At 36.0% G+C, this 25127-nt stretch overlaps 1 protein-coding gene across 4 annotated transcripts in view; it reads right to left on the bottom strand.

The window, feature by feature from the left end:
- Nucleotides 1-25127, bottom strand: part of LOC310889730 (histone-arginine methyltransferase CARM1-like) — a gene marked incomplete at its 3' end in the record, with an annotated part of 77881 nt that overhangs the window by 28574 nt on the left and 24180 nt on the right. For 2 of the 4 annotated variants that reach the window (XM_083817656.1, XM_083817653.1), the window contains exons 3-6: nt 10015-10121; nt 9703-9807; nt 7426-7485; nt 2108-2218 (exon numbers count right to left, since the gene is read on the bottom strand). In XM_083817656.1, the coding sequence (XP_083673782.1) occupies nt 2108-2218; nt 7426-7485; nt 9703-9807; nt 10015-10121 (383 nt within the window). The remainder of the gene's footprint in view (nt 1-2107; nt 2219-7425; nt 7486-9702; nt 9808-10014; nt 10122-25127) is intronic. The other 2 variants (XM_083817655.1, XM_083817654.1) reach the window with 1 other exon arrangement.

Raw genomic sequence — 25127 nt, 5'->3', positions numbered from 1 at the left:
ATTGAGTCCCATTTGGGGAAGTAAAAGGAGAAGAAAAATAACCAAAAAGCTATGAATTATCAAACTAAAAATAACACTTTAGCCAGTAGTCCCAAGGATCTACAGCTATATAAGGTTCTTCACTTCTCTTTATCAATCCTAGTTTTTATCATTTTAGCATTTCAACCACCCCAGGAGAAAAGCAATTCAGTTCCTAAAGCCAATGGTTTCATGCTGTTTCTCTATCAAGAAGTTGCCATATATTTTACTCACATTTATATTGCAATATAGTTACATACCTGGTTTGATGGACTACAGATGCAACATGTACTCTATCACAACTAGTGATTTTGTTGACTTCTGACTTGGGCCAAGTTCTGAGTGAACATACACTCACTGAGTGAGCCAATGCCCACTACCTGCTAGGATAAGCAAGCTGTCTTTTGCTATTTTTATTATGTTTTCATAAAACTTCTGTCTATTATGAAACAAAGATACTGGACAACATTGCATCTATTTACAAAATCCTACATGAACTAAGAACCACTCTCCACCATTCCCTCTCTGATAGACACCTTCCATATATTAACCTTTGCTTAATGTTGTCAAACAATAGCCAAAAAAAATTCTTTTAATTAGGTAGAATTTTTGTAATTATCCAAATTATAATAAAAACCAGAAATCTTCTTTTAGTATTTAGCAGATAAGTCAGGCTAGTACACCCTAACCAGTTCCAAAAGTAACAAACACATAATAATAAAGCCTTTTGTAAGCAGCAACATAAATAAGATGGAAGCAGGAAATGACCATATGAAATTTCTCAGGTGAATTCTATATATAATAGTATATACACATATCTTAAAAATATCAAAGAGATAGTTGTGCTACAATATTTTTATTCAGTATATGAATTAATGCAAAATGTATATGGGGAGATTATTAAGAGTTTTGTATTTGAAATGGAATGAAAAATACATAGAATTTACAAATTTCTGCCTGGAGAGAAATAAAAATGTCTAGTATCCACATTTTCTTCCTTAATATCTAAACAGATTATCTCAATTCCAATAACAGTGCATTTCCTTTACAGTATTACGATCAACAATTGGTGTTCACTAGCCTTTACCATGAGTAAGGCTGGGTTGCTGAATCATGACATAAGGGAGGAAGTTCCACTGAACTGCTGCATGTACTTTGTGTGGGCTTTGAGGAACTATTGACTCCCAATCCTGCTCGTGGACATTTATGATCTAGATCAGCAAAGCAAAAAGAAAAATGGACATCTGGATACTGCAACTTTTTTCTAGGTGTGAGATGAAAATTCCTTCACTTCACTACTTTTCACCCTCTTCTACATTCAAGCTATTGTAAAAACTCAGATGGAGGTGATCAGCATTAACAAAATTTGTAACAATAATGCTCTCACTCTCCCCACACGTTCTGATGTTCACCTAAACAAGCAGAAACAATGAGAAAAGACATGGAGATTTTTGCTGTTGCTGCTATTTAGAATTAGCACTTTATAGGTACCGAACTTTTCCTAAGGCGTTTAGTTTTCTATACCATTTTCAGTGCTTAACTTACTTTGACTGATATTATAATACTTTGTAAAAAGCAATACCTAAAAAATATCTTTTAAAACTGAATACACTCTACAGACATGTCTTCTTTGAACATAAAAACATTTTTTTTCATAAGAAGGCTGAATGAGTAAAAGGGTAATGCTTATCAGGAAACTCAGCCAACCACCTGATCACATGGATGTTCAAGAGACTCAGGAAAAAACACCCTGATATTTTTGCACAGAACCCTTAGAAACATCTGTTTTTTTTTTTTTTGGTTTCTTTGTTTCGCTTTGATTTTTGCTTCTGAAAGTAAAAAACTTAATCACAGTTGTAACAATGAACACAAGTTTTTCACAAAACCAGTGATGCTATGTTTTACAGACTTGATATAATATTTAGGTCACCTTCAAAAATTACCGTCCAAGATGTGTTGCCACTGAGATCTGACTTATTAGAAAACTCAAAATGAAATTTTTGGCATTAGCCTTTTAGAAGCAGAGTTCTAGATCTCTAATGTTTTCATACTATACCATTCTAACACTTGCCTCAAATAAAACACTTACCTCTGCATATTTTGTCACTGAACTGGCTTCAACTGCATAGACTTTTCTTGCTCCAGCCTGCACTGCAAAAAATGAAAGGATTCCTGATCCAGAGCCAACATCTAGGACCACCTTGAAAACAAAAGGCACACCAAAAGAAATGAAGTATTTAAAAATCACTTTCTGACCCCTCTTTTAAGTAACAACATTTTTGTAGCAGTACATTATATTTAATAAGTCTGGCACTATTCCAAAATTATTATGAATTTGACATGAAAAAGTCAAAAAAATTGTTTATGAAGAATCTTAATACCCTTAATCTGCAACAGCAGATTGAGTTCTAGCAGCAACAGCATATTTTTAAGAGACCATAGGCTACTTTCAGGTGTAACTACATGTGTATGGTTTGGAGGAAATAGGTTTTTCTATCAAACTTTCCTTGGGAGGAAAACTTGAATACTGAGCCTAAGCCAAATACAGAGAGGGAAGGAAGACGTGACAGTAATTATTATTGAAGGAATACAGAACTATGTATTTTCAAATGAAAAATCACTCCATGATGTGGAAGCATCTTGAATAAAACTGAATTATATATCTTTGTTCAAATACTTGCTCTACTTACTGATTTTTTTTCCCATTTTGTTTATCCAATTACTTTGATTTTTACATCCATTTCACTTCTGTGGAATTATAATGGAAAAAGGAAATGGGCCATCAGACTAAAAAAGGGTTCCAAATGCAGTTACAAGATGTCCACTGGAGAGTAATGAACCTATATGCAGGTCAAATTATATCCACTGTTGCATGGCCCTTGAGCACATGTTGAGGTGCTACGTGTTGTGACCTGTCCAAATAAATTCATACACCTGTACTACTTTTCTCAGGAAGCCAGCTAAAGAAGAGCTGATGGAAGATGAAGATGTCTGTGGCATCCCTGGGGAGCAGGAGGATTTGCAAGAATCTTCTGATGTCTAATGCACTTCTAGAGATGAGGAAGAAGAAGGTAGAGCATCCCCTCACTTTACATATTTAAGAGGATGACCGTTAAGATTAAATGAACTATAGACTCATGACTAGATCGATCATTCAAATTTCAGCAAGACCAGTTTCAACTATCACACACTTGTGCTGTATGTTAGATTACGTTTATTTTTTGTTTATCTTCTATTTAGTCATTACTGGACAGGTAGCTACAGCATTCAACAAAAGCCCTCACTTCTAAGAAAGTTAGAAAGAAGTAGGTTGTTGGTTTCTTTAGTTGCTCTCCAGGTAACTGACAGATCTCCCTTGTATTTCTCCAATATAACTCATCCAAACTTTTTTTTTTCCCCCCACTTTCTCTCAAAACAGAGGTGCACCAAAGAATTTCCACTGTTGATTCTTCATATTGAAATTTCAGACATCTCTATTTCATGCTATACATGCATGAGTTTACTGTAGAGGAAGTTGCATGAGAAATGCACATAACTAAGTCATAGTGACCAGCTATGTATTTATGATTCTCTTTTTTTTTTTGTCTACTTTTATTAATTTAGATATCTTATTGTCTTATAACTGTACTGTATGCCTTCTCTGGATGAATGTATATTGTCCTGTGAATGGAAGAGTGTTTCTTTACTGGATAACTCTCTCAGAAAAGCTTTCACAAATGACTCATCCTAGTTATGCAAACTTCATAAAGATATAAAGATGGTCTCAAATTTCATAGAAGACAGGACTTTTCAACCTCTGTTAGTTTTCAGCAATAATTTCCAGGTCTTTGTTGCAGTTCTTGAGAATTCTTCATTCTATAGGAATGAAAGAGTTAAGACTGATCATACCATCTTGGCAAATCTAATAACCTCTGAAAAGTTCCATAAGTTCAATGCATCTTTCTTCATTGTATACTGAAAATTTTCTGTAATTACTTTGTGAGTATGTAAAAATTGTGAAGTGTGGAGGTTTGAAAATTTTTCAAGCTACATATAATATTTTTACAGCACGCGTCCTGACTCTTTCTTCCCTCTGCCTCTTTCATCCTGTAATTCAAATTTTGGTTTATCTGCTCAAGATGGGGAAAAAAAGCATAAAAACTCTGTAAACGTAATGTTTTGAGAATAAAAGAAAAAAATAAAAAGAAAGAAAAATATGAAGATGTCATGTCAATTGCTACAGAAATGCCTTAAAGTTTTCAAAAATTCAAATGTCTGGAGACTGCATCTGAAGAAAAAGATTCCGCTTTGGATAACCAAAAATACATAGAGGTGCTGTACTGCATTTTCCTTCTTTTCCTGTCTGCATTAAAACCTTCTTCTTGAACAAATGCAAATTGCACAGCAATTAAAATCACCTTTTTATTTATTTATTTATTTGCATTCCATATAGAATTATATACAGAAAACATCACATGGGGTCAAAGTAAGTAGAATGGAAACTGTTTTATTTCATGCAGACTAAAGTTGAGTTTACCTTACTAATAGTAAAGCAAACTGTCAGAGATAGAACAAAGCCAAATTGCTCTTCTTTAAATAATAAAATAAATCTTTGATGGAGATTAGGTGAATGATACCTGGATCCTGTTAACATTAATGACAACAGAAATTCTTGCTGAAAACCTGTTTTCATCAGAAAAAAGTTTCATTATATCTGTCCTGCCAGGACTATTCTGTTGGGTTAAGATCCCCACTTTTTTAACTCTAATTACTGGTATTTTAATTAACTGTGTCATATCAAAAATATGGATTTTAATTAACTGTGTCCATATCAAAAATATGGACCATTTAGAGCACAGAATATATAGAAAGATGAAAGAGATGAAAAGTATTGAACATTTTTTTTTGTCTACCTGAAAGCCTGCAATAAAAACATGATTATGTTCTTTGTTTTGTTTGAAAATTTTCAAACTTTTTTATGATGTATGACTTAGCCTTCACTTTATTATTTTAGCAACTTGAATTGTTCTAAATAAATTCAGTCTTTTGTAATTACAAAGCATCTTAATTTAAAGTGCATGGATTACTTAATTATTTATTTGGATGATCTCTTTCTTCTTTGTTCTTTTCTGATTTTGGAAGATAAATTCCTGGGCCAAGCTCTCCTTTTTCTTTGGCTTCAGACAGAACACAGCCCTATATATTCAGCCTTTAAGATTCTGAAAAGGTTGTCATCATCCTCCTGTGGATTCACTTCATGAAGATCTGTTTTTTGTTTGTTTGTTTTTCCTTAAGAAAGAGTAAATAACATGTCTGTAATTCTTAGTTGCTGGAGAAACTATTAAATACAGATCTTCCCTTATCTTTTAATTCCTAATTATACTAGGGTCTTTCCTTTCAATTAATAAGAAAGGCTTTTTTACATCTAAAAGTGTCCTTTGGCTTAGGATTTAACATCTGTCTCTTCCACAGTGCACTTCATGCTCTCAGTGAGAATTTTTAATATTTTTCTAGAATGTTTTTTTTTTTTTAGACTGAACTGGTTGCTCACAGAGTGTGTGGAATCTCTATTCACAGATTCATTCAACATGTTACTAGACAGACCTCAAGCACTAGGTTTGTACTAGAGACCTCCAGGGGTCCTTTCCAAACCAAAGCACTGTAATGCAATGATGCTATACCACACCTTGCTCCCCAACTGGCATCACTGCAATCATTGCCATGTCCTACAGAACGCCTTGCTTGCTTCACATAGGAAGAGCATTCTATCACCGTACACAAGAGAAGGCTCTGGTGTGACTTCACTGCAGACTTTCAGTACTTGAAGGGGACTTATAAAAAAAGATGGAGAGATGGAAAGTGACTCTTTGCTCAATCAGATATTGACAGGATGAGGGGGAATTGTTTTAAACTAAAAGAGGGGAGATTTAGTTCAGAAGTTAGGAGGAAATACTTCACTCATAGGGTGGTGGGGCACTGTAACGGTCTGCCCAGAGAAGCTGTGGATGCCCCATCCCTGTGTTCAAGACCAGGTTGGATGAACCTTGAGCAACCTGATCTGGTGGGTGATGTCCCTGCCCATGGCAGGGCAGTTGGAACTAGATGATCTTTAAGGTCCCTTCCAACCCAAGCCATTCCATAATTCTGTGATTCTAAGATCAGAGCTGTAAGAGCAATCAAGATGAAATATTGTGAAATTCAATATGTTGTACTAACGTACACATTTCTGAAGAGAAAAGTAGAATTTTAAGAGAAGTAAGAATTTTAAGATAGGTAGCTGGGGCATGATAGTGCCATTCACATTTAGAGTAAAGGTGGTAGATTGTATGTGTTTCGGTATTTACTTTGAAATCTGAATGCAGCTAATTCAGTAATTACCAGAAATTGTAGTCAGGAATAAAGGATACCTTACCCTCCTGAACACAGTTCAGTACTATTCCTGCTTTCGCCTATGCAGATGAATAACATGCCAAATGTGAATTTAATGGGCAGTAGTCACATGTGGTAATAGGCTTGCATACTTAAGTACTTGCATAATTGAAGTCCTGAAAAGGACTTTTGCAAAAAAGGGGTGAGGAGTAGGGGTTGAGGAAGGAAGACTGTAAGAAGGCAAGCATATAAAACTAAAAGCAAAAATATCACATATATAGTAATTTTGAATGATAAATGTAATTGTAGATATCAGAAAGATTATATAAAGAAAATATTCATTTTTAACAAACAACAAACAAACACAAAAATACATACACGCAAAAAATCAAAACGTGCCTTTTCATAATCTGAATGGTTAATTTCTGTGATCCTTCCTCCAGGATCACTAAGGATATTCTGATTCAAGTTGCTTTGCTTTTAAGTAATCTATTTGTAAAAAGATGACAAAAAAAATCAAAAGGCTCTGAAATTTAGACTTGTTTTAGAAGAAATACAGATGTGTCGGCTAGTATTCAGTTTCAAACAACTTTACATGCTGCTACTGTAAAATTTAGTTAAAAGCCTTTTTTTTCATTTTAACTAAGTAAAACACCTTAATTTCCCTCGTTTGGCAATACAACTATTCAAAATCCAAGACAAAGTTTTATTTCACAAAAATAGTGAAAGTTCTAAGAAGTTTCCTTCTAAGGGTAAACATGTAGAGCGTATGTCAGTAAGGACTACTATATTAATGTGCAGTATCCAACCTTAGACTCATCATATTCTGAATGAGTTCTCCTTATTCTTTTAAGATTCAATATACATAAATAGTCAACACAAATTCTCTTCCAGTTGGTCCCATAGTGCCTTACCTCTGAGACACAATGTGTTTAAATTTATCACCAAGAACCCTCTCAATGGGTCAAGCACAACTCAGATTACCTGTTGCATTTTCTCATAAAGATAATTCTTTAGAAAAATAAATAAATAAATAAAAATCTGGAGTAAGAAAAATACCTTATCAACAGAACTTTTGACTACAAGCAAAAATGTCCATGTAATAAACCATCTGAGAATCTAGAGAAGAAGGCAAAAAGAAAAAAAGATAATTAAAAAAAAAGAAAAAATAAAAAAAATACACGGAGGGAATGCAGAGTAGGTAGGAAACAGAGTAAGTCAAATAGCAATTGAATGAGATTTCTTTCAGTAATGAAGGTATGAAAATAATTATGTACTTTTTGCCTTTTTTTAATCTCCCCACCACCATCATTAAACACTTCTGTCTGCCCTGCATTTCCTGGATGTAAAATAAATGTAGCTGCAGTATTTCCAAACTGGCCTACTCTGGTCTCTGCACAATGGGATTCTCAGGTTCTCCTGGGAATGTTTTTTTGCCACAATGTAGATAGTTCAAGTTTTTTTCAGCTACATTTACTCTGAAAATTGCCATTTCTCAACAGAATCAGGAAAAAGAAAGATCATTTTCTACGTGGGTGGCCAACAACACCCAGTGTGTAATAGTCTTACTAATAGGTATGTTGAACAGAGGCCAAGGCACCTCCAACAGTTAGGAAAATAAATAAACCAAGAGTAAGAGTAAGCAAGCTGTACTGCTGTACAGTAGCAAGATTTCCTGCAGAGGCAAAGACTACACAAGGCCTGAACTCCTTACTGCAGGCACAAAAATGAAATTAAGATATATTACCTGCATACAAAAATCATCCTTTTGGGTTACAATATGTGACTATCCTAACTGACAAGAAGTGAATTGCAAATAAAATCTTTTCTCTGTTGTTTCTTTCATCATACACTAAGTTCCATGTTCCAGTACAAAATTTAATCCATTAATGATACAATAGCTCTGCTTACCCAGCTGGTAACATCCAATACCACATGCTTTGGGGTTTGATTCTGATGTCTATAGAAAACTGGCACAGCCCTGTGCACAACACTAGTTTGCTAACCTTATTGAATTATATAGGAGAGGAGAATTATCTCAGGCCTGAAAGAACTTACAGAGACTGAAATCTGTTTCTAAGAAGGTAAATATTTAAGTATGGTTTCTAAAGAAGCACATTTTGCCTAAGTCACATGGCAAAGAGAAATCATCATTTGACTTATTACTAAAAATAGTTAATAGCTAAAACATAACAATCTTAAAATAATCAAAATAGATTTCATACTTACAATTCTCCTCATTTTGGCTCTAAATATGCTACACTTTTAGAGGGAAATGTTTTGTTCAATACTTGCTTATATGTTATTAAAGACTCATTTTGGTGATGTAGAAGACCATTTGTGCTGGTATGAGTTGAAGTAAGAGGCTCCTTTTAGAAGATGAGAGAAGGAAAGGGAAAGGGAGAAAACACAAGAAATGACAACAGGATAAAAATATATATACAGAAATTTAACTTCATTCTCACCATCTTTATTTATTTGCAGTATTCTGTTTGGACATCAGAAGAACAGCTCACATGATCTCAGTGGACATTCTGAGACCTAGAACACAATCTTGCTGGGTGGCTAAGCTGTTGCTTACAAACTGCCTATTAGCTTACAGAATGTTCAATGTGGTCTAACATTTTTTGCTATTTTTCTTTATTTTTATTAATACTCTTAAGAGAAGTGAGCAGTGTCATACAAGGATCTGCAGATGACACAAACTTCAGTCAACGAAGAGCACAGATATGGACTGAAGGTAACTGATTGGTCAATACAAGATAAACTCAACTCAGTGCTGATCAATATAACTTTGTGGAAAATCTAAACTATTCTCATACCATCCAAATTCAAAATGAATCGCATCAATGCCAGGAAAAAAAAAAAAAGAGTGAGCCTAAGCACCATTATGAATTGTTTGGTGAAGATCAATGCTCAATGAATAAATGTAGTCCCAGGAAAAAAAGTAAATAAATACAAGATTTATAAAAAGTACAGTAAAGAATAACTAGAAAGTCAGAATTCTGCGGTATAAATTAATTGTATGGCATTGTCTTCACTACCATATATAAGTCCTGCCAATCATTCTCAAAACAGATGCCACAGAATTTATGGTGACTCTGAGAAAGATAGTAAGAATAATAACGTGTCATGCACTACTTCTTCATAAAGAAAAAAGCTGAGAGGACTGAGAATATTGATCTCAGAATCAAGACTACATAACAAGAAATGACAAAATTTCACCAAAAATGGAGGAACGATTAGCAATTTCAATCAAATTGTGTCTCACAACATAAGAGCAAAATGACAAAATTAGAAATCACACTGCAACATTTAAGACTTAACAGAGCTTACCTTGTCTTTAAAATCTATGTGGTTTTGCAGTATAGCTCTATGGTAAGTGGCCGTCCTCACAAAATCCTGCATCATATTCTGTTGTTGAGACAGACTGCCATAAAACTAAAAGGAATGGAGGAGGGGAAAAAAAAAAAGAGAGAGAGAGAGACAGATAAATCCCATTTCTATCAGTCTTACCAGTACTTAAATTACAAAGGTCTTGACCAGTCTGAATAAACCTAAGCAATCTTTCTAACTGGCCTGGTGACTGAAGTCAGGAAAATAATGGCAATTTAGATTTCATAAACCGGCACTGAAAACTTTCATTACCTGAAAATACTGAGCAGCAGATGCTTCATCTGTTCTCTGACTGAACGCAGAGGTATCCTTCTTTTGGTTCCAGCGTATCTTCAGTACATTTGAAAGTATGTTGTATTCTGGAAAAGAAAAATAGAAAAGACACAAATGTAGCAAAAAATACAAGGATAGTAAATTAAGATGAACATCCAATGACAAGATAGGAACAGCTTCAGTCATACTTGAGAGTAATGTTTCATTTGGCTTATGGTGTTCTTAAAGACACAGAAAATAGTTTCAAATTTTATTAAACAGAGAAGAATTTTTGCGAAGATCAGCATCTAAATTTTTTAAGAAGTACCTGGATGAATGCAACAATATTGTCAAGGATTCTTCATTCATGTTAGCTAACTACTGTAAATAATTGTAATGGTGAACTCTTAACAGAGGAGTAGGTGAAAATGAGACTCCACCTACTATTTCAGTTAAACTATACTAATCCAGTCTCCAGAGAGAGAGAACCACCTAGGGTTATTATGAAATACATATATTTGAGTTGGGAGATTTAAAAGCTAGAATAAAACACTCAAAATTTAATTGGCATAAAAAGCCAGGCTGAGCATCACTTATCTTCCTTTAGAAGCAGTCTAAGAAAAAAAAAGCTCAGATTGATAACATTTAGGCTTCTGTGGACAAAATCAATTCTCTTATTATCAAAGTAACAGGAAAATTCTAGTTGACCTAAAAACAAAACAAAGCAAAACAAAACAAAAAACATAAAAAATAGTAAACAGAAGGGCTCCTGTCCCAATCTTAAAAAAATACCTGACCAACCTCTGAAACAAAGTAATTCCTTACATCCAAAAGACAAGCACATGCCAGTAAGTAAGCAGAGACAGTATCTAAAAATATTGAAAAACTGGCAGGTGTGAGCAGGGGCCGGGGGTGGGGGTGTGGGGGGGCAGGGGAGATCTTATAAATAGAGAATAAAATCAGAGATAGAAACTTCTGCTTATACAAGGAAAAGAGAAGATAGAGAAATCAAGCCATATCCCATTTGTAATTTGCTAAATCAGACAGGAGACTCCTGTACAGTTCACAGATTTTCAATGAAAAATAACAAGTGCCTGAAGCATTTAAGTATATGCACCTGTTAACTGCTCTAATTCTTTGGAGATAATTCGATAACAATTTGATAATTCAAATTATAGCCATTTGAAGTAAAGGGTCTGAAGTAAACATTAGAAATGACTCGTTAGTAAACTTCTCAAAACAGTAACCAAGAAGAAGGATTTCCCTTATCATTTCAGGAAGTTATGAAATCTGAAAAACAAAAATTTTGTTGCACTTATCCTTCTCCAGTGCAGGAAGCTGGTATATCCAAAAGCAAAGAGGCAAAAGATAGCAAGTCATTTTCCATTTATCTTTGGAAATCATGACAAGTTCAATGTAAGGATATCTGGGAATGAAATCAAAGACCCATGTCTACAGGAACTGACATAAATATAGTTAATGCAAAGCTACCTTTACTGAGTCAAAAAAGTAGGCAAGTAGGGCAAGACCCATTATAGAAAATTTTAAATACTTGGTAAAATTGTATAATAAAGACAGCAAAGACTATGGTAAAAGTTTCACAGCCTATTATTATTTTTATCCAAGCCTTCCATTCTTTACACAACTAGGAATCACTTAGGCTTGAAAACTGGATGAAAAAAGCTCCACTTCTGAGGTAGTCATATGTTGTTTCAAAAAAATGACAAATAGCCATAGTTCCTCAGAGAAGTTTGAATGAATTGAAGGCACAGCCCCTTGAAGTTCTTGGGCAACTCCAAGCTAGACTAATATAACAAAGTTCACTCCTAAGCTCACTCCTGGAGAGTCAGGTCATTTTTCCTAGTTGAGATTATTACCATTCTAATAGTTGTAACGATACGACTTTGTCAAAAATCTGGAGCAACAGAATCATAGAATCACAGAATGGTTTGGGTTGGAATGGACCTTAAAGATCATCTAATTCCAACACCACTGCCCTGGGCAGGGACACCTTCCACCAGAACAGGTTGCTCAAAGCCCCATCCAGCCTGTCCTTGAACACTTCCAAGGATGGGGCATCCACAGCTTCTCTGGGCAGAGCTCTTAGAAGCATTACAGCATTAGTTTGCTATGAACAAGTAAGTTTAACCCAACAGTAGCAGAAAACTTAGGGCAGCAAATATTCTAAAAGAAAACTCATACACCTATTCTGTAATTTGCTATAAACACAAGCACCCCACCTACTGATGAAATCTGCTAGAGTGCTCATCTATGTGCATTATTCTAGATCATTACTAGGTGAGATAAAGTCCTAACTAACTTCATAACTTCTGTCATATCGACTCAAGTGGGAAAAAGATGCCACACATCTGAATTTCGGGTGATATGAGGTCTCAAAATTGCTCAAGTTGGTCCAAAAGTAATTGTAAACTACAGTGAAAATGCACAGATGCTTTCAACATGCCCTTTTCACTCACATATATAAGGATGATGTTCAGAATGTAACAGTAAGTGATTGGATCATGACAAAAGATGAAGAAAAGCCCACATTACAGTGTCAGTTTTCTTCTGCAAGAAGCAAGAAACAGCTTAAAATAAATCAGTCATTCTGTTATTTCTCTGCCTTAGAGAGACAGCACCAGAAAAGCACCTAAAAGCAGAGATTTTTTCTATATATTAAGCTTATCCTTTCTTTTTTTTTTTTTCTTTCTTCTATCTGACTGTAACAGATAATGCTACAGTTTCAACAACATGCTTGTCTCCTTTCAAGTTGCACTTCACCATTATTTTCATACCTCTGCACAGACTTTTTGGCAACTCAGAAGAACATCTTTGGTGTCCTCCTGAAGAACTGATTTCAGAACCAGGGCAGGGTGAGAAAAATTGGAAGAAGGTACCCAGTGAGATTATGCAGTGAACTTTTTTATCCATGGAAGTTTTCAAGACATAACTGTATAAAGCCCTGAGCAACCTTGGGTGGAACCTGCTTTGCAAAGGAGACTTAACCAGGTAACCAAATAAGCTCTCTTACAATTGAATTATTTTATGATTCTATGAAAAAAAAAAATGTATGACTTGCTTGTGGTACACTACTCCTCTATATACAAGTAAGAAGTTTGTACTTGGAGCTCTCCAAAGTGCTGGCAAATTACACAATTACTATTCGCTGAGTTGAGGAGATATCAACATAATAGACATAAAATAGAAAGAAATAACAAGAGGCTGGCAAAGTTCCTCCACAATCTTTCATAATGAACCTCAGATGTCCTCAAAGCTTTCATAGTAGAGTATTTGTAAGACCACAAAAAGCTCTGACAAGCTATAACAGAAAAAAAAAGTGTAATTTAATTCATCTATCTCTAGAAAAATAGATACTAAAAATCCTCTCTATTAGATGGCAGTAAAGATTCACGAATAAAAGAAGGAACAGCATTAGATCTAATACAGCTCAATCTTTTCACAAACTTTTAATCAAACTCCACATTCTACACATTTATTAATGACTAACACTGTGAGAAAAAACATCTGAGGATAAACAAAGAACTTAATTTCAACTACTGTTAAAGTAGTTCTGTAAAAGAACTTCACTTAACTACTGTTTTTGTATGAGAAGTGAAAAATACACTTGTGAAAAACAAAACAAAAACAAACTAAAAACAACCAGCAACAACAAAACAAACTTTATCACTTATCCATGAAAACTTAATGACTTCATCTTCGAGAAATACTCATATCTTTCTCTGATCCCATGCTGATTGAATAAATATACCATGAAAAGTCCACTCTTGGCATGAATTTGCTACTCTTTACTTCTTTTCATCTGTTCAGTGATTGTCTTTTTCTTCTGAACACTTACAAATAAAGCACTCACCAAAAATCTTTTAGTTGCTTCTACTTACTAAACAGCAATAGCTAAATACCAGGTTTAAGGAAGGAATTATTGTTGCAGATGTGAATTTAGGATTTTGTTTTGCTTTTGAATGCAAACAGTTAAAGGATTCAAAAGGAAATCACTTAGGGTATCCAAAATTGCCCAAGAATTTTTCATAAGAATTACTACCAGTTTCAAATATTTTCTGAGAATTCAGATATATATTCATTTATGTGACTCTCAGGGCAAACTGCCAAATAATAAATTTTTGCATATTAAGAAATACATAGAATTATGTATATTAAATAGAGAAAAAAAATGGAGTAAGCTATTGTGCACTCTCTGCACATGACACAAAGTACACAAACCATTTTGTCTCTCTTTAGCACAGACAACAAACATTATGTTTCTCCCTTTTGTAGACTGTCCCAAAAGAAAGCAAAGCATTTCTCTTGAGTCTGTTTTATATCCAGCAAGTCTATTTCTTATATCCAGCAACTATTTACAATAGCCTATCTTCTCTCCATTTGCTTCTGCACACAAATACACTACGCTTTTATCTTCTTATTTTTTCTATAAAGGAAATTCTTTATTAGCTTAGACATCATTGTGCTTGTGATATAAAATATAGTTTTATGTGCATATTGATTAAGGTCCTTAAAATGAAATATAACTTTGGTCTTCCTAAGAATCTGGGAACTTAATCTGTCGTACAGAGAAATACATGAAGAACTGTCCCTAGCTTTTATGAAAACTGGATTTTCTTCTTTCTTTAATGGTAGAAGCGGACAAGAAAAGAATCCACACCGAAACCAGACAGCCTGGACTACTGGTGGGTCACTTATTTTAAAACCAGGAGTTAAGCATACAAAACCAAAAATGAGCAAAGTATTTCTCAAGAACAGACAAAGGCTATTTGCTGTTAATACTCAGTCCTATGTTCATCATCAAGTTTCTAGCACTCAGCGAATCTTTTCCTTTGAGGCTCTAGGGAATTGACTTTCTCATCTCAGGGAACAATCAGCTAACCTCTTCAGATCTTCTATCATCTTTACAAAATCAATCTTGGCTATAATGCTTCTTTATTGGAGTGTATTGCCTAGTAATCTGAGTGTACTGCTTAGAATGTCACCACTTTTTATTCAGTCCTGAATTTTTGCCTGCTTATCTATATTAAAAAAATAAATAAATTTTTTAAACAGGATTCTGCTTACTCATGAAATTTGTGGGGTTATCAGGGGCTATACATGAAAACAAAAGGTCTTCTGCAAAATCCAAATTCATGTGCTTTTGTCTGGGGGGGATGGGCACAGGTACTTCTTAATGCCATGCTAAGCCTTCTTTCTAACCTCCAAACTATTTCACTAGCTTTATTGTCTGGGAAAACTGTAAACTGAGAAGAACATAGAAACTCTTCTTAAACAGTCTTGGCTGTCTTCAAAGAAATATCTTACAATTTTCACTGACTGAAAAACAAAATCCCTGTGCTATCACCACCCCAATCACTTAAATCAACCAGCAGGTTGAAAAAAAACTCAAAACTTAACAAGACTTACAGATGTGTTGCAATAGTGTCATATTAATGGCTCAAGACTTTCAATTACAGAGGTAAGAAGAAATATTTATTGTCTTTTCATTTACACTTTTCCGTATATCCCCCTCTCACCTTAAAGAATGCATTATTAGATTTCAAAACAAAACTCTCACCCAGCCACTGACAAGGCAAGAAGTACTTCCACTTTTGTAGACCAAAGTGCTTTTGCAAGAATCTTGTTTAGAAAAAAGAAAATGTTTCCCCTGCAAATAACTTCATAAAAGAACATTAAAAATATAACTCTTAAACATTTTCTTTGAAACCCAAGCTTGTTAGGATTTTGATTTGTTTTCATTTCCCTGTTTTTTAAAATTTATGTCTTATAACAGGTACTCCTCTGAAAATTTTCACCTTGACAGAAAGCTGTATTTTGCTGAAAAATGGGGGAATTTGTGTGTAAAGTTTTGACTAGATATGCGTCTCAGCTAACTCGTATTTGCTGTTAGATATTGAACCTGAACTAATCAATTGTGCAGTCTGATAACTCGTTGGAACTATTCCGCAGATATTACTATAGTGATAGCCTAAAAACTGCACTGGGTAGACACTGAATTAAGGCCAGCTAGAACTGATTCTCATGACCAAAGAGAACAGGAATATCCTCCCAAAGAGTTCTGCTCCCTTCTCAAAAATGAAAGAAGCTCCAGAACTCTAGCAGTTTCCACAGGGATATTCATACCCTGCTCCTGGTAATTTGTCACTTGAATAGTTGCACACTGCATAAACAGAACTTCCGTACCGATTTCTCTTTACAAAGTGCTTATCCTCATGGCAGAAGACACATACAAAACCACAAGATATTAAAGTCGTGCACCTCACTCATCTGCTCAAAATAGATGGGATTCCATTACTAGTCTAAAGGGTGAAGAGAATGGAGTAGTAGCAAAACAAAACAAAGCAAAACATAACAACACAAAAAGATCTAGCAGTAAACTTGGATGGCTGGTGAGGGAGAAATGGAGGGAAAATAAACACAGAACAAAACAAAACAAAAAATCCATACAAAGAATAAGAGAAAAGAAGCCCAGTGGGGAATAAAAAACAAAACAACAACAACAACAAACAACACAAACAAAACAAACACAAAACCACAAACCACATAGAGCACCAATCCGAAACAATGATACTTTCAATAAACCAATAAATAAATGTATTTACCAACAGACATTTGATTTTCTGATCTAGGGAGTTTTGCTAAACGCTTTAGAGAAGTGCTATTCCCACAACATTTTGCACTATGTGCTACAGGCTACTACTAAAATGCAGTACCTATATTATGCAGTCAATTTGGCCTGCAATTGATGACAGGTATACAGCCATAACTTTGTATGGGTTTGGAAACAAACACAACATACAATCATAGAATTGTTTGGCTTACAAGAGGCCTTAAAGATCATCTAGTTCCAACTCCCCTGCCATGGGCAGAGACATCTCCCTCTAGACCAGGATGCTCAAAGCCCCATCCAGCCTGGCCTTGAGCACTTCCAGGGATGGGGTATTCACAACTTCTCTGGGCAACCTGTTCCAGTGCATCACCACCCTCACACTGAAGAATTTCTTCCTTATGTCTAATATAAACTAATCTGATTTCAGTTTAAAACCATTCCACCTTGTCCTGTCGCTACAATTCCTGATAAAGATTCTGTCCCTAGTCTTTCTTGTAGGACTCCTCTAAGTATTGGAATGTCAGTGTAAGGTATCCCTGTAGCCTTCTCTTCTCCAGGTGAATAACCCAAACTTTCTCAGCCTTTCTTTACGCTAGAGGTGCTCCAGATGATCCTCAGATCATCTTCGTGGCCCTCCTCTGAACCCCCTTTAACAGGTCTATGTCTTATGCTGCAGGTTCCAGAGCTGAACACAGTACTCCAGGGTAGGTCTCACGAGAGAAGAGTAGAGGGGAAATCCCTCATCCTGCTGGCCGTTCTTTTTTTGATGCAGCCCAGGATATGATTGGTTTTCTGGGCTGCAAGAACAAATTGCTGGCTCATGTCAAACTTTTCATCCACCACTACCCTCAAGTCCTTCTCTGGAGAGCTGCTCTCTATCCACTCATTGCTCAGCCTGTTTCATGTTTAGGATTGTCCCAACCCAGGTGTACGACCTTGCACTTGGCCTTATTCAACTGAATGCTGTTCACATATGACCACCTCTCAAGCCTGTCCAAGTCCTTGTGGATAGCATCCCTTCCCTCAAGCATGTCGAACACACCACACAGCTCGGTGATGCTGATAAACTCGCAGAGGATACATTCGATCCCACTGTCCATGTCACTGACAAAGATGTTAAACAGCACCTGTCCCAGTACTGACCCCAGAGGAATACCATTTGTTACTAGTATCTACCTGAATGTCAAGCCATTCACCACAATTCTTTGAGTGCACCATCTAGCCAATTGTTTATCTACCTAGTGGTTCATTTGTTAAATCCACATCTCTCCAATTTGGAGACAAGGATGTCATGTGTCAAATGCTTTGCACAAGTCCAGGTAGATGAAATCAGTTGCTCTTCCCCTATCCACCAATGCCATAACCACATCATAGAAGGCCACCAAACTTGTCAGGCATGACTTGCCCTTAGTGAAGCCATGTTGGCTGTAACCAATCATCTCCTTATTTTCTACAGACCTTAGCAGAGTTTCCAGGAAGATCTGCTCCATGATCTTGTTGGGCAAGCGGTGAGAATGACTGGCCTGTAGTTCCCTGGGTCTTCGTTTTTTTCCTTTTTAAAAATGGGCGTTATGTTTCCCCTTTTCCAGTCACCAGGAACTTCACCAGACTGCTACAACTTCTCAACTGTGATTGATAGTGGCTTATCAAATTCATCTGGCAGTTCCCTCAGAATCCTTGGATGCATCTCATCAGGCCCAATGGACTTGTGCATGTTCAGGTTCCTTAGATGGTCTCAGACCTGATCCTCTCCCTACAGTGAGCGGTTCATCGTTCTTCCAGTCCCTACCTTTGCCTTCTGTGACTTGGGCTGTATGGCTAGAACATACCCTGGTGAAGATGGAGGCATAAAAGTCATTGAGTACCTCAGCCTTCTCCATATTCCGGGTAACCAGGTCTCCTGTTTCCTTTCAGAGAGGGTCCACATTTTTCCTAGTCTTCCTTTTATCACTGACGTACTTACAGAAGACCTTCTTGATACCATTGATGTCCCTGTCCAGATTCAATTCTCTCTGGGCTTTAGCTTTCCTAGCTTGATCCCTCACTACATGGACAATTTCACTGTATTCCTTCCAGGCTACCTGTCCTTGCTTCCACCCTCTCTAGGTTTTGTTTTTGTATCTAAGCTTGGTCAGGAGATCATTGTTCCTCCATGGAGGCCTCCTGGCATTTTTGCCTGACTTCCTCTCTGCTGCTATGCACTGCTCTTGAGCTTGGAAGAGGTGATCCTTGGACATTAGTCAGTTCTCTTGGGCTCCTTTTCCCTCCAGGGCTTATCCCATGGTACTGGGAGGATCTACCAAGTAGATACCTGAAGGGACCAAATTCTGCTCTGCCAAAGTCCACAGCTGTGAACTTGAATTGTGCCCTTCTTGCTGTACTAAGGATCTTGAATTCCACCATTTCATGGTTACTGCAGGCAAGGATGCCTTTGAGTTTCTTATTCCCCAGAAGCTCCTCCTTGTTGGTATGAACGAGGTCCAGCATAGCACTTTTCCTCATTGACTCCTCTGTCACTTGGAGAAGAAAGTTATCATCAATGCATTCTCAGAACCTCTTGGATTGCTTATGCCATACTATGTTGTCCCTTCAACAGATATTGAGGTGGTTGAAACCCCCCATTAGGCTTGTGAATGTGAGGCTGCTCCTACCTGTCTTCAGAGGCTCTCATCTACTCAGTCTTCATGGTCAGGTGTCCCGTAGCGGACCCCCACACTATAATGTTACCTGTCTTTGCCCTCCTTTTAATCCTAACCCATAAACTCTCAACTGGCTCCTCATTCACCCCCAGGCAGACAGAGTTCCATGCACTTCAGCTGGTCATTGACATAGATGGCAGTATCACCCCCCTCATCTGTATGGTAGTCCATGACTACATCAGACAAGACTACATTACAAGACTACATCAAACAATAAGATTGGTCAACCTGTCTCCTGTTATTAAGTGGGACACAGTCTTCCATTTGGAACAACAGAGTTGAACAATATCTAAATAATAAAATGCCTGCTTTGGAAAAAAATAGAAATGGGAAGTAAAAATATAGTAAACTGATCAAGGCTAGATTACCATCCAAGATGTCCAAGGTTGGAGTATTATCTCCAAAAAAGGAAGAACATCTTTTTGTTTTTATTCATTTTTAAGGAGACTTCAGACATTCACAGTGACACCTATTACAAGTACCTCAGTAAAATTCCAGGAATGTTCACCACACATAGTCAAAAAAGCTTCCAGAAATCCTTGAGTTTACATCTGTTTGACAGCATTTGCTCAAAAGATTTTTGATACACACCTTTTAACAAAATATACACATTTCATAGTTATAAACAGAACAGACTGGACTAATAAGATTCTGTTCATTTTAACAACTCATTTACAAATACTTCAATCACCATTATAAAATTCTGCTCTGAATGTGACTGAATATTAAAACACAATTTGCAGACTGGGTCACTTACCGGAATACTACTTTAAGATTCAAATTCTGCAGTGTACTTTTAAACTTTTTTATTAGTCTTGATTTCTGCACTGGGAATGGTTTGTTCCACACATACTACTCGGGGAATCATTTCAAGCATCAGCACATTAGAATTCAATGCTTGGAAATTCAGTCAGCACTCAAGGGACTCAATCAGTTGTACATTTTTACAGGAAACATGACTTATGGCATTGTGTCATGCTGCATCAGAAGCTGGATTCCACATGTTCCAAATCTCATTATTAATTTCCTAAGTCACACTTTTCCCAAAGCAAAAATCTTTTACATTTTTAGCAATAGTAACATACACTTTCTGTGGTAAGCAGAAAGCAAAATACTGTACTACCTCCAAACTAAATATTCTAACTAAAATAAATTTCCTTCTAACAGAACATTCCATCCATTAGTAAGTAATTCACATTTGAACTAAAACAAAAATGATGCCAGATTCACAGAGCAGTCAGTTATTATCAAAAAGAATATTAAAGGAGTACCTTTAATTCAAGCTTCAATCACAGCCTAAAGCAATGTGAATTAGCAGATGCAAAAGTTTCCCCCCACGTCAGTCTCACACTAAAAGTGTTACCTAAAGAATATTCATAATTCATAAAATGACTTTATGAAGTATCTAAATTTACATGTTTCACTTTTTTTTAGAACAACCATTAGAGTTGTATTAAGCAACAGAGAGACAAATGGGTTTTAAAGCTGTAGTTAGATTTACATAAAGGTTGCAAAAATTATTGTCATATTGCAAAACTCTTAACACTATATTTTTGGAACTTTTAAACATATTAAGAATTGGATCTTTTACTTTATTCATCCTCAAAATAATGTGATTTTTTATATAAACAATCTTCCTCAAAACACACCTTAAGCTTTAATGACAGATGAATGCTTTAATGAAGAAAGATTATTTGGCTTAATAAAGTACAATAGGATGAAATGGAAATATTGAGGCAGATATGGTTGATGTAGGTGGCTTACTTGTGTCTACTAGATGTAAACAGCCACAGTATTGAAAGTCTTGGTATATGAAAGGTCTAGCAACACTTAGGGAGAGCCTCGTTGAATGGGTAGACACAGACATGTCTTGCTGTCTGGTAGCACAGAATTAGTGGCTATTTTAGAGTATTACAAATTGCCAAAAAGCTGGAGATTGATCTTTTTTTCCAATCCCTTTTAATTTGTCCTCCCAGGAATCAGAATCAACAAGTATTTTAAAATGCTAATTCTAAAAAACATTCCCACAGAAATGTTCAAGGAAAGTCTGGAGAAACACAAACTACTGAAAATAGTGCCAGAAGTGCTCAGGCCTTGAGCTTCCCTTAGATTCTACACCTTGAAAACAGTGAGTCAGCTCAAAACACTACAGAACTTTTGTATAGCTGCCTTTAACTGGATGAAGAAAAGCAACGCCATAGAAAATCACAGACTGAGACAGTGGCAAACCCAAAGGTCTGAACAGCAAGACTAATGGATATAGATACCAGCAGCAGGCACAGTCACTGGTAGCCTCCTCTGTTCAGATTTACAGATAGATGAACAGTCTCCAAAATCACATGATGAGTATTTGTTCTTGCACACCGTAGTCCTCAACTCCAAACACAACCTGGAAAATTATTAACAGACACCTATTTCCTTGGAATCTGAAGAGGTCAAACTGATGGCTGCATATTCCCAAAGGCCATCCAGTGTTTGGGATATACGCATACATGATTTAACTCAGAGAAAATACCTACAAAGCTTAGAGCCATTATATGACAGTGGACAAATGCAGAAACTGAAGTGTAACACAGAACCAATATCTCTGCCCCAGAGGTGATAAGTTAAGGATGACAATTGTGCATGCAGTATGGCTTAAAAAAAAAAAAAATCAAACCCTTTCTGATCTGGGAGTCATTTCAGTAGTAGAACCTCCTACTGCTTCTCTGAGACTAGCAAATGCTAGATTTCATAATTCCTGCTAGTTGCAATTACAGTCTGTGTGTTGAAAGTTCTCTTAAAAAGTTGCACCTCATTGTTCATGCAGTAAAACTCTGCACGAGTTTCAAGATGCAATATTAAAAACATTTGTGAATTTTACTGTGTTTTAAATTGACTGAAACAAAATAAGACTTACCCAAGCCAAACTCTTTTTTTTCTTTTGCTGAAAACTAGAGTCACTACTTCACACAGAATCTGGCGAGGAACCACGGTGTCATTTTGGTTGTTTACTTCGTGAACCTTATTATTAGGTACAAATTCTTACATTTAAACAGCTGAACAGCTTCCTTCCAACTACTTGGTCTTCAGGTAAATCCATTAGTTGTCTCTACTCACTGTGCTTTGCATTGCATGACTGAGCAGTCATGGAGTCACGCTAAGCCGAGTCCCTCTGGATGAAATTAAACCAAAATATGCATTCCAGGAATAAACTTCAACAGTCAATGCGTATTAAGTCTATGAGACTAGTCTAGATCTAGTTCAAAGTATACACACCCTCTATTCCTGCTTCCTTCTCAAATAAGTACAGTTTGCATACCAGGTCTTCAGCACCAATTGTTCTGTTCTACAGATTTGTTTCTTCAGGACTGTCTGGTTAATGGGATCAGAGCTCAATAGATCAATATGTCATTCTGTGAAATAATAATTGAGGGGAAAAAAAATCATCATAAGACATACTACGTTCCTTTGCTTAAATTATACTACACTAACAGCATGTGCAGTCTATATACACAAAATAACTATGTATACCTTTAATATATGTATTATATATATATTAATATGCATACACAGACATACACTTTTATGTCTCTATCTCAGTTCTGTACGTGGATATCTACAAGTAATATATGCTATAAATAACTGCAAACTGTAAGAAGCCCATTTTTATTTTCCTGAACCGTGCTTCTATGTAAGTGGCACAGATAATTAGAGCTGACAAGTTTTAAGATGAGTTTTGCTAGTAAATAAACATCTGCAAAGTACTGGTATGTCTAACGTCTGGATGCACTGTGAAAGTGGCTAGTGAACAGAGTTAGGTTTGAAAGAGAAGGAATCCACATTCTGCCAAAATCTGAAAGAACAATTTATCCTATGCTCATGAACTAATTCTGTGCTAAATTAAGCAGGGCATTTCCACCATGGAGTAGAAAGCTACATACCAAATCTGCCACAGATGAGTTACTGACTGGTTGGTTGATCTGTTACAGAGAAATGATCTTTGTTTTGGGGGGGAAATTAAAAAAAAGCCTTTAGGCTACTAACTTTCATATTTATTGCCTGCATGATCCTTCTCAGATGTTTAACATATGTTCAGCAGGAAATGGAAGATACAGTCTGTGATTTATGATGGAAGTCAAACAGCAATTCTCTGTGTGGGCACAAGCAGGGCATTAATTTCCCTCTCCCCTCATTCCTCACTCGTCATCTTCCTCTACCTTCCTAAATGACAGCGGACTTAAAAATCCTAAGGCTTTTACACTGCATTTTCATAGTTAACACTTTTAACATACCAACAAGGAGTTTTCAGATGTTTTTTGAATTACAGAATCATTTTTATTTATATACTATACACATATAAGCATTTGAAAATTCATAAAAGTGAGACTAACACCTGCACTTGTATGCAGTTAAAAACAAACAAACAAAAAGTTGGCTTCTTCTTTAAAGGTTTGTCTTCTTTGTAAAAGCAGATACAGTTCTCAAGATTAGGGACTACCTGATATACTTAACACGTAGAAGAAGGTACCAGAAAACTATTGCTATGATGTGGGGAAAAAACATCCTATCAGTGACTTTCAGTTTAACACAGCACGCAAGACAGAAATATTGACACTCAATTTTGCCATGTTAACAACCAATCAGAAATAATAAATTAAGAGACTATCTATACTGTTCTGATCTATTTCACGATATTTAGCTATATAAATTACCTAAATATAAATCACCACGGAATACAGCTAAAGAGGGGATTGAATTTACCTCTTAATCTTCAAAGTACCCCTCCCAGGAATAAGACCATACTGTGCAGAAACTATTTTTTTTTCCAAATACTTGTTTATAATGGAGGAGGACAGAACTAACAGGAACTACTTTTGTCTTGGGGTCCCAAACAATCAGTGCCTTTTGGAATCAGGACCTGCATAGGTAAGTAAGACATGGTAGAGATTGTAGTCCAAAGAGTAGAGAAAAACTTGTCCGTCTCCCACCTTAATTACTTGTTATTAGCTATCTGTGCAATAAGCCAAGTAAATAGCTGAACAACCTAATCTTAAGTATCTTTTCAGTTATGATATGGTACTCTGTAAGTGCCAACACCAAATTGCAGGCTCAAGAGAAAGAGCTCAGTGAAAACACAATGCTGAATTGTAATTCTCAAATATACAAATTAAAAACAAACAACAAAACACATCGCAGCACAACACTAACAGTCATTCTTTGATTACATTCATATTGTTTTGTAAACTAAGAGACTGCAAATGTGAAAAGTTTTTCTTGATGAATACAGATGAAAGGTAGGACTTTAAAGGCCACCAAGATTTGGCACCCAACTGAAAAATTGGGTGAGTCTAAAAACTGCATTTTCTATTACAGAGAGACAGAAGAGTGCATGTATTGTGTCTGTGTGACCATTCCGAGTTTCTATGAACTCATTGCACAAACCCATACATGTCAAAATTCTCAGCCTTTGATGCTTCGAAACACGTACGTATCTTTAAATAAGCTGCCAAATAGCAAAAGTACTTGTTCTGTGACTCAGTTTCCGCACAACATAAAATGGAAATAACCATAATGGACTCCTCTGGAAATCACAAGTCCTGCTGATGTAGTTCTGCTATGTAAGAGCTCCTGGATCTTGTTAAAGAGGAAGCTGTATGTTACCTGTAGTTACACAATTTCAAAATGAGTTGCAGCCATGCAACTCATACACACTACTCAGAATACACAGGCAGTCTTTTGAATTTGCTTGCAAAAGAACTAAGAATGCTTTTGAAAAAGACAGTAAGAAGACGGGAATATAG

This window comes from Anser anser (genome assembly GCF_964211835.1).
Source record: "Anser anser genome assembly, chromosome: Z".
NCBI lineage: Eukaryota > Metazoa > Chordata > Aves > Anseriformes > Anatidae > Anser > Anser anser.
The sequence above is the reverse complement of the archived record's forward strand: the minus strand, read 5'-3'. Positions and strand labels throughout refer to the sequence as shown.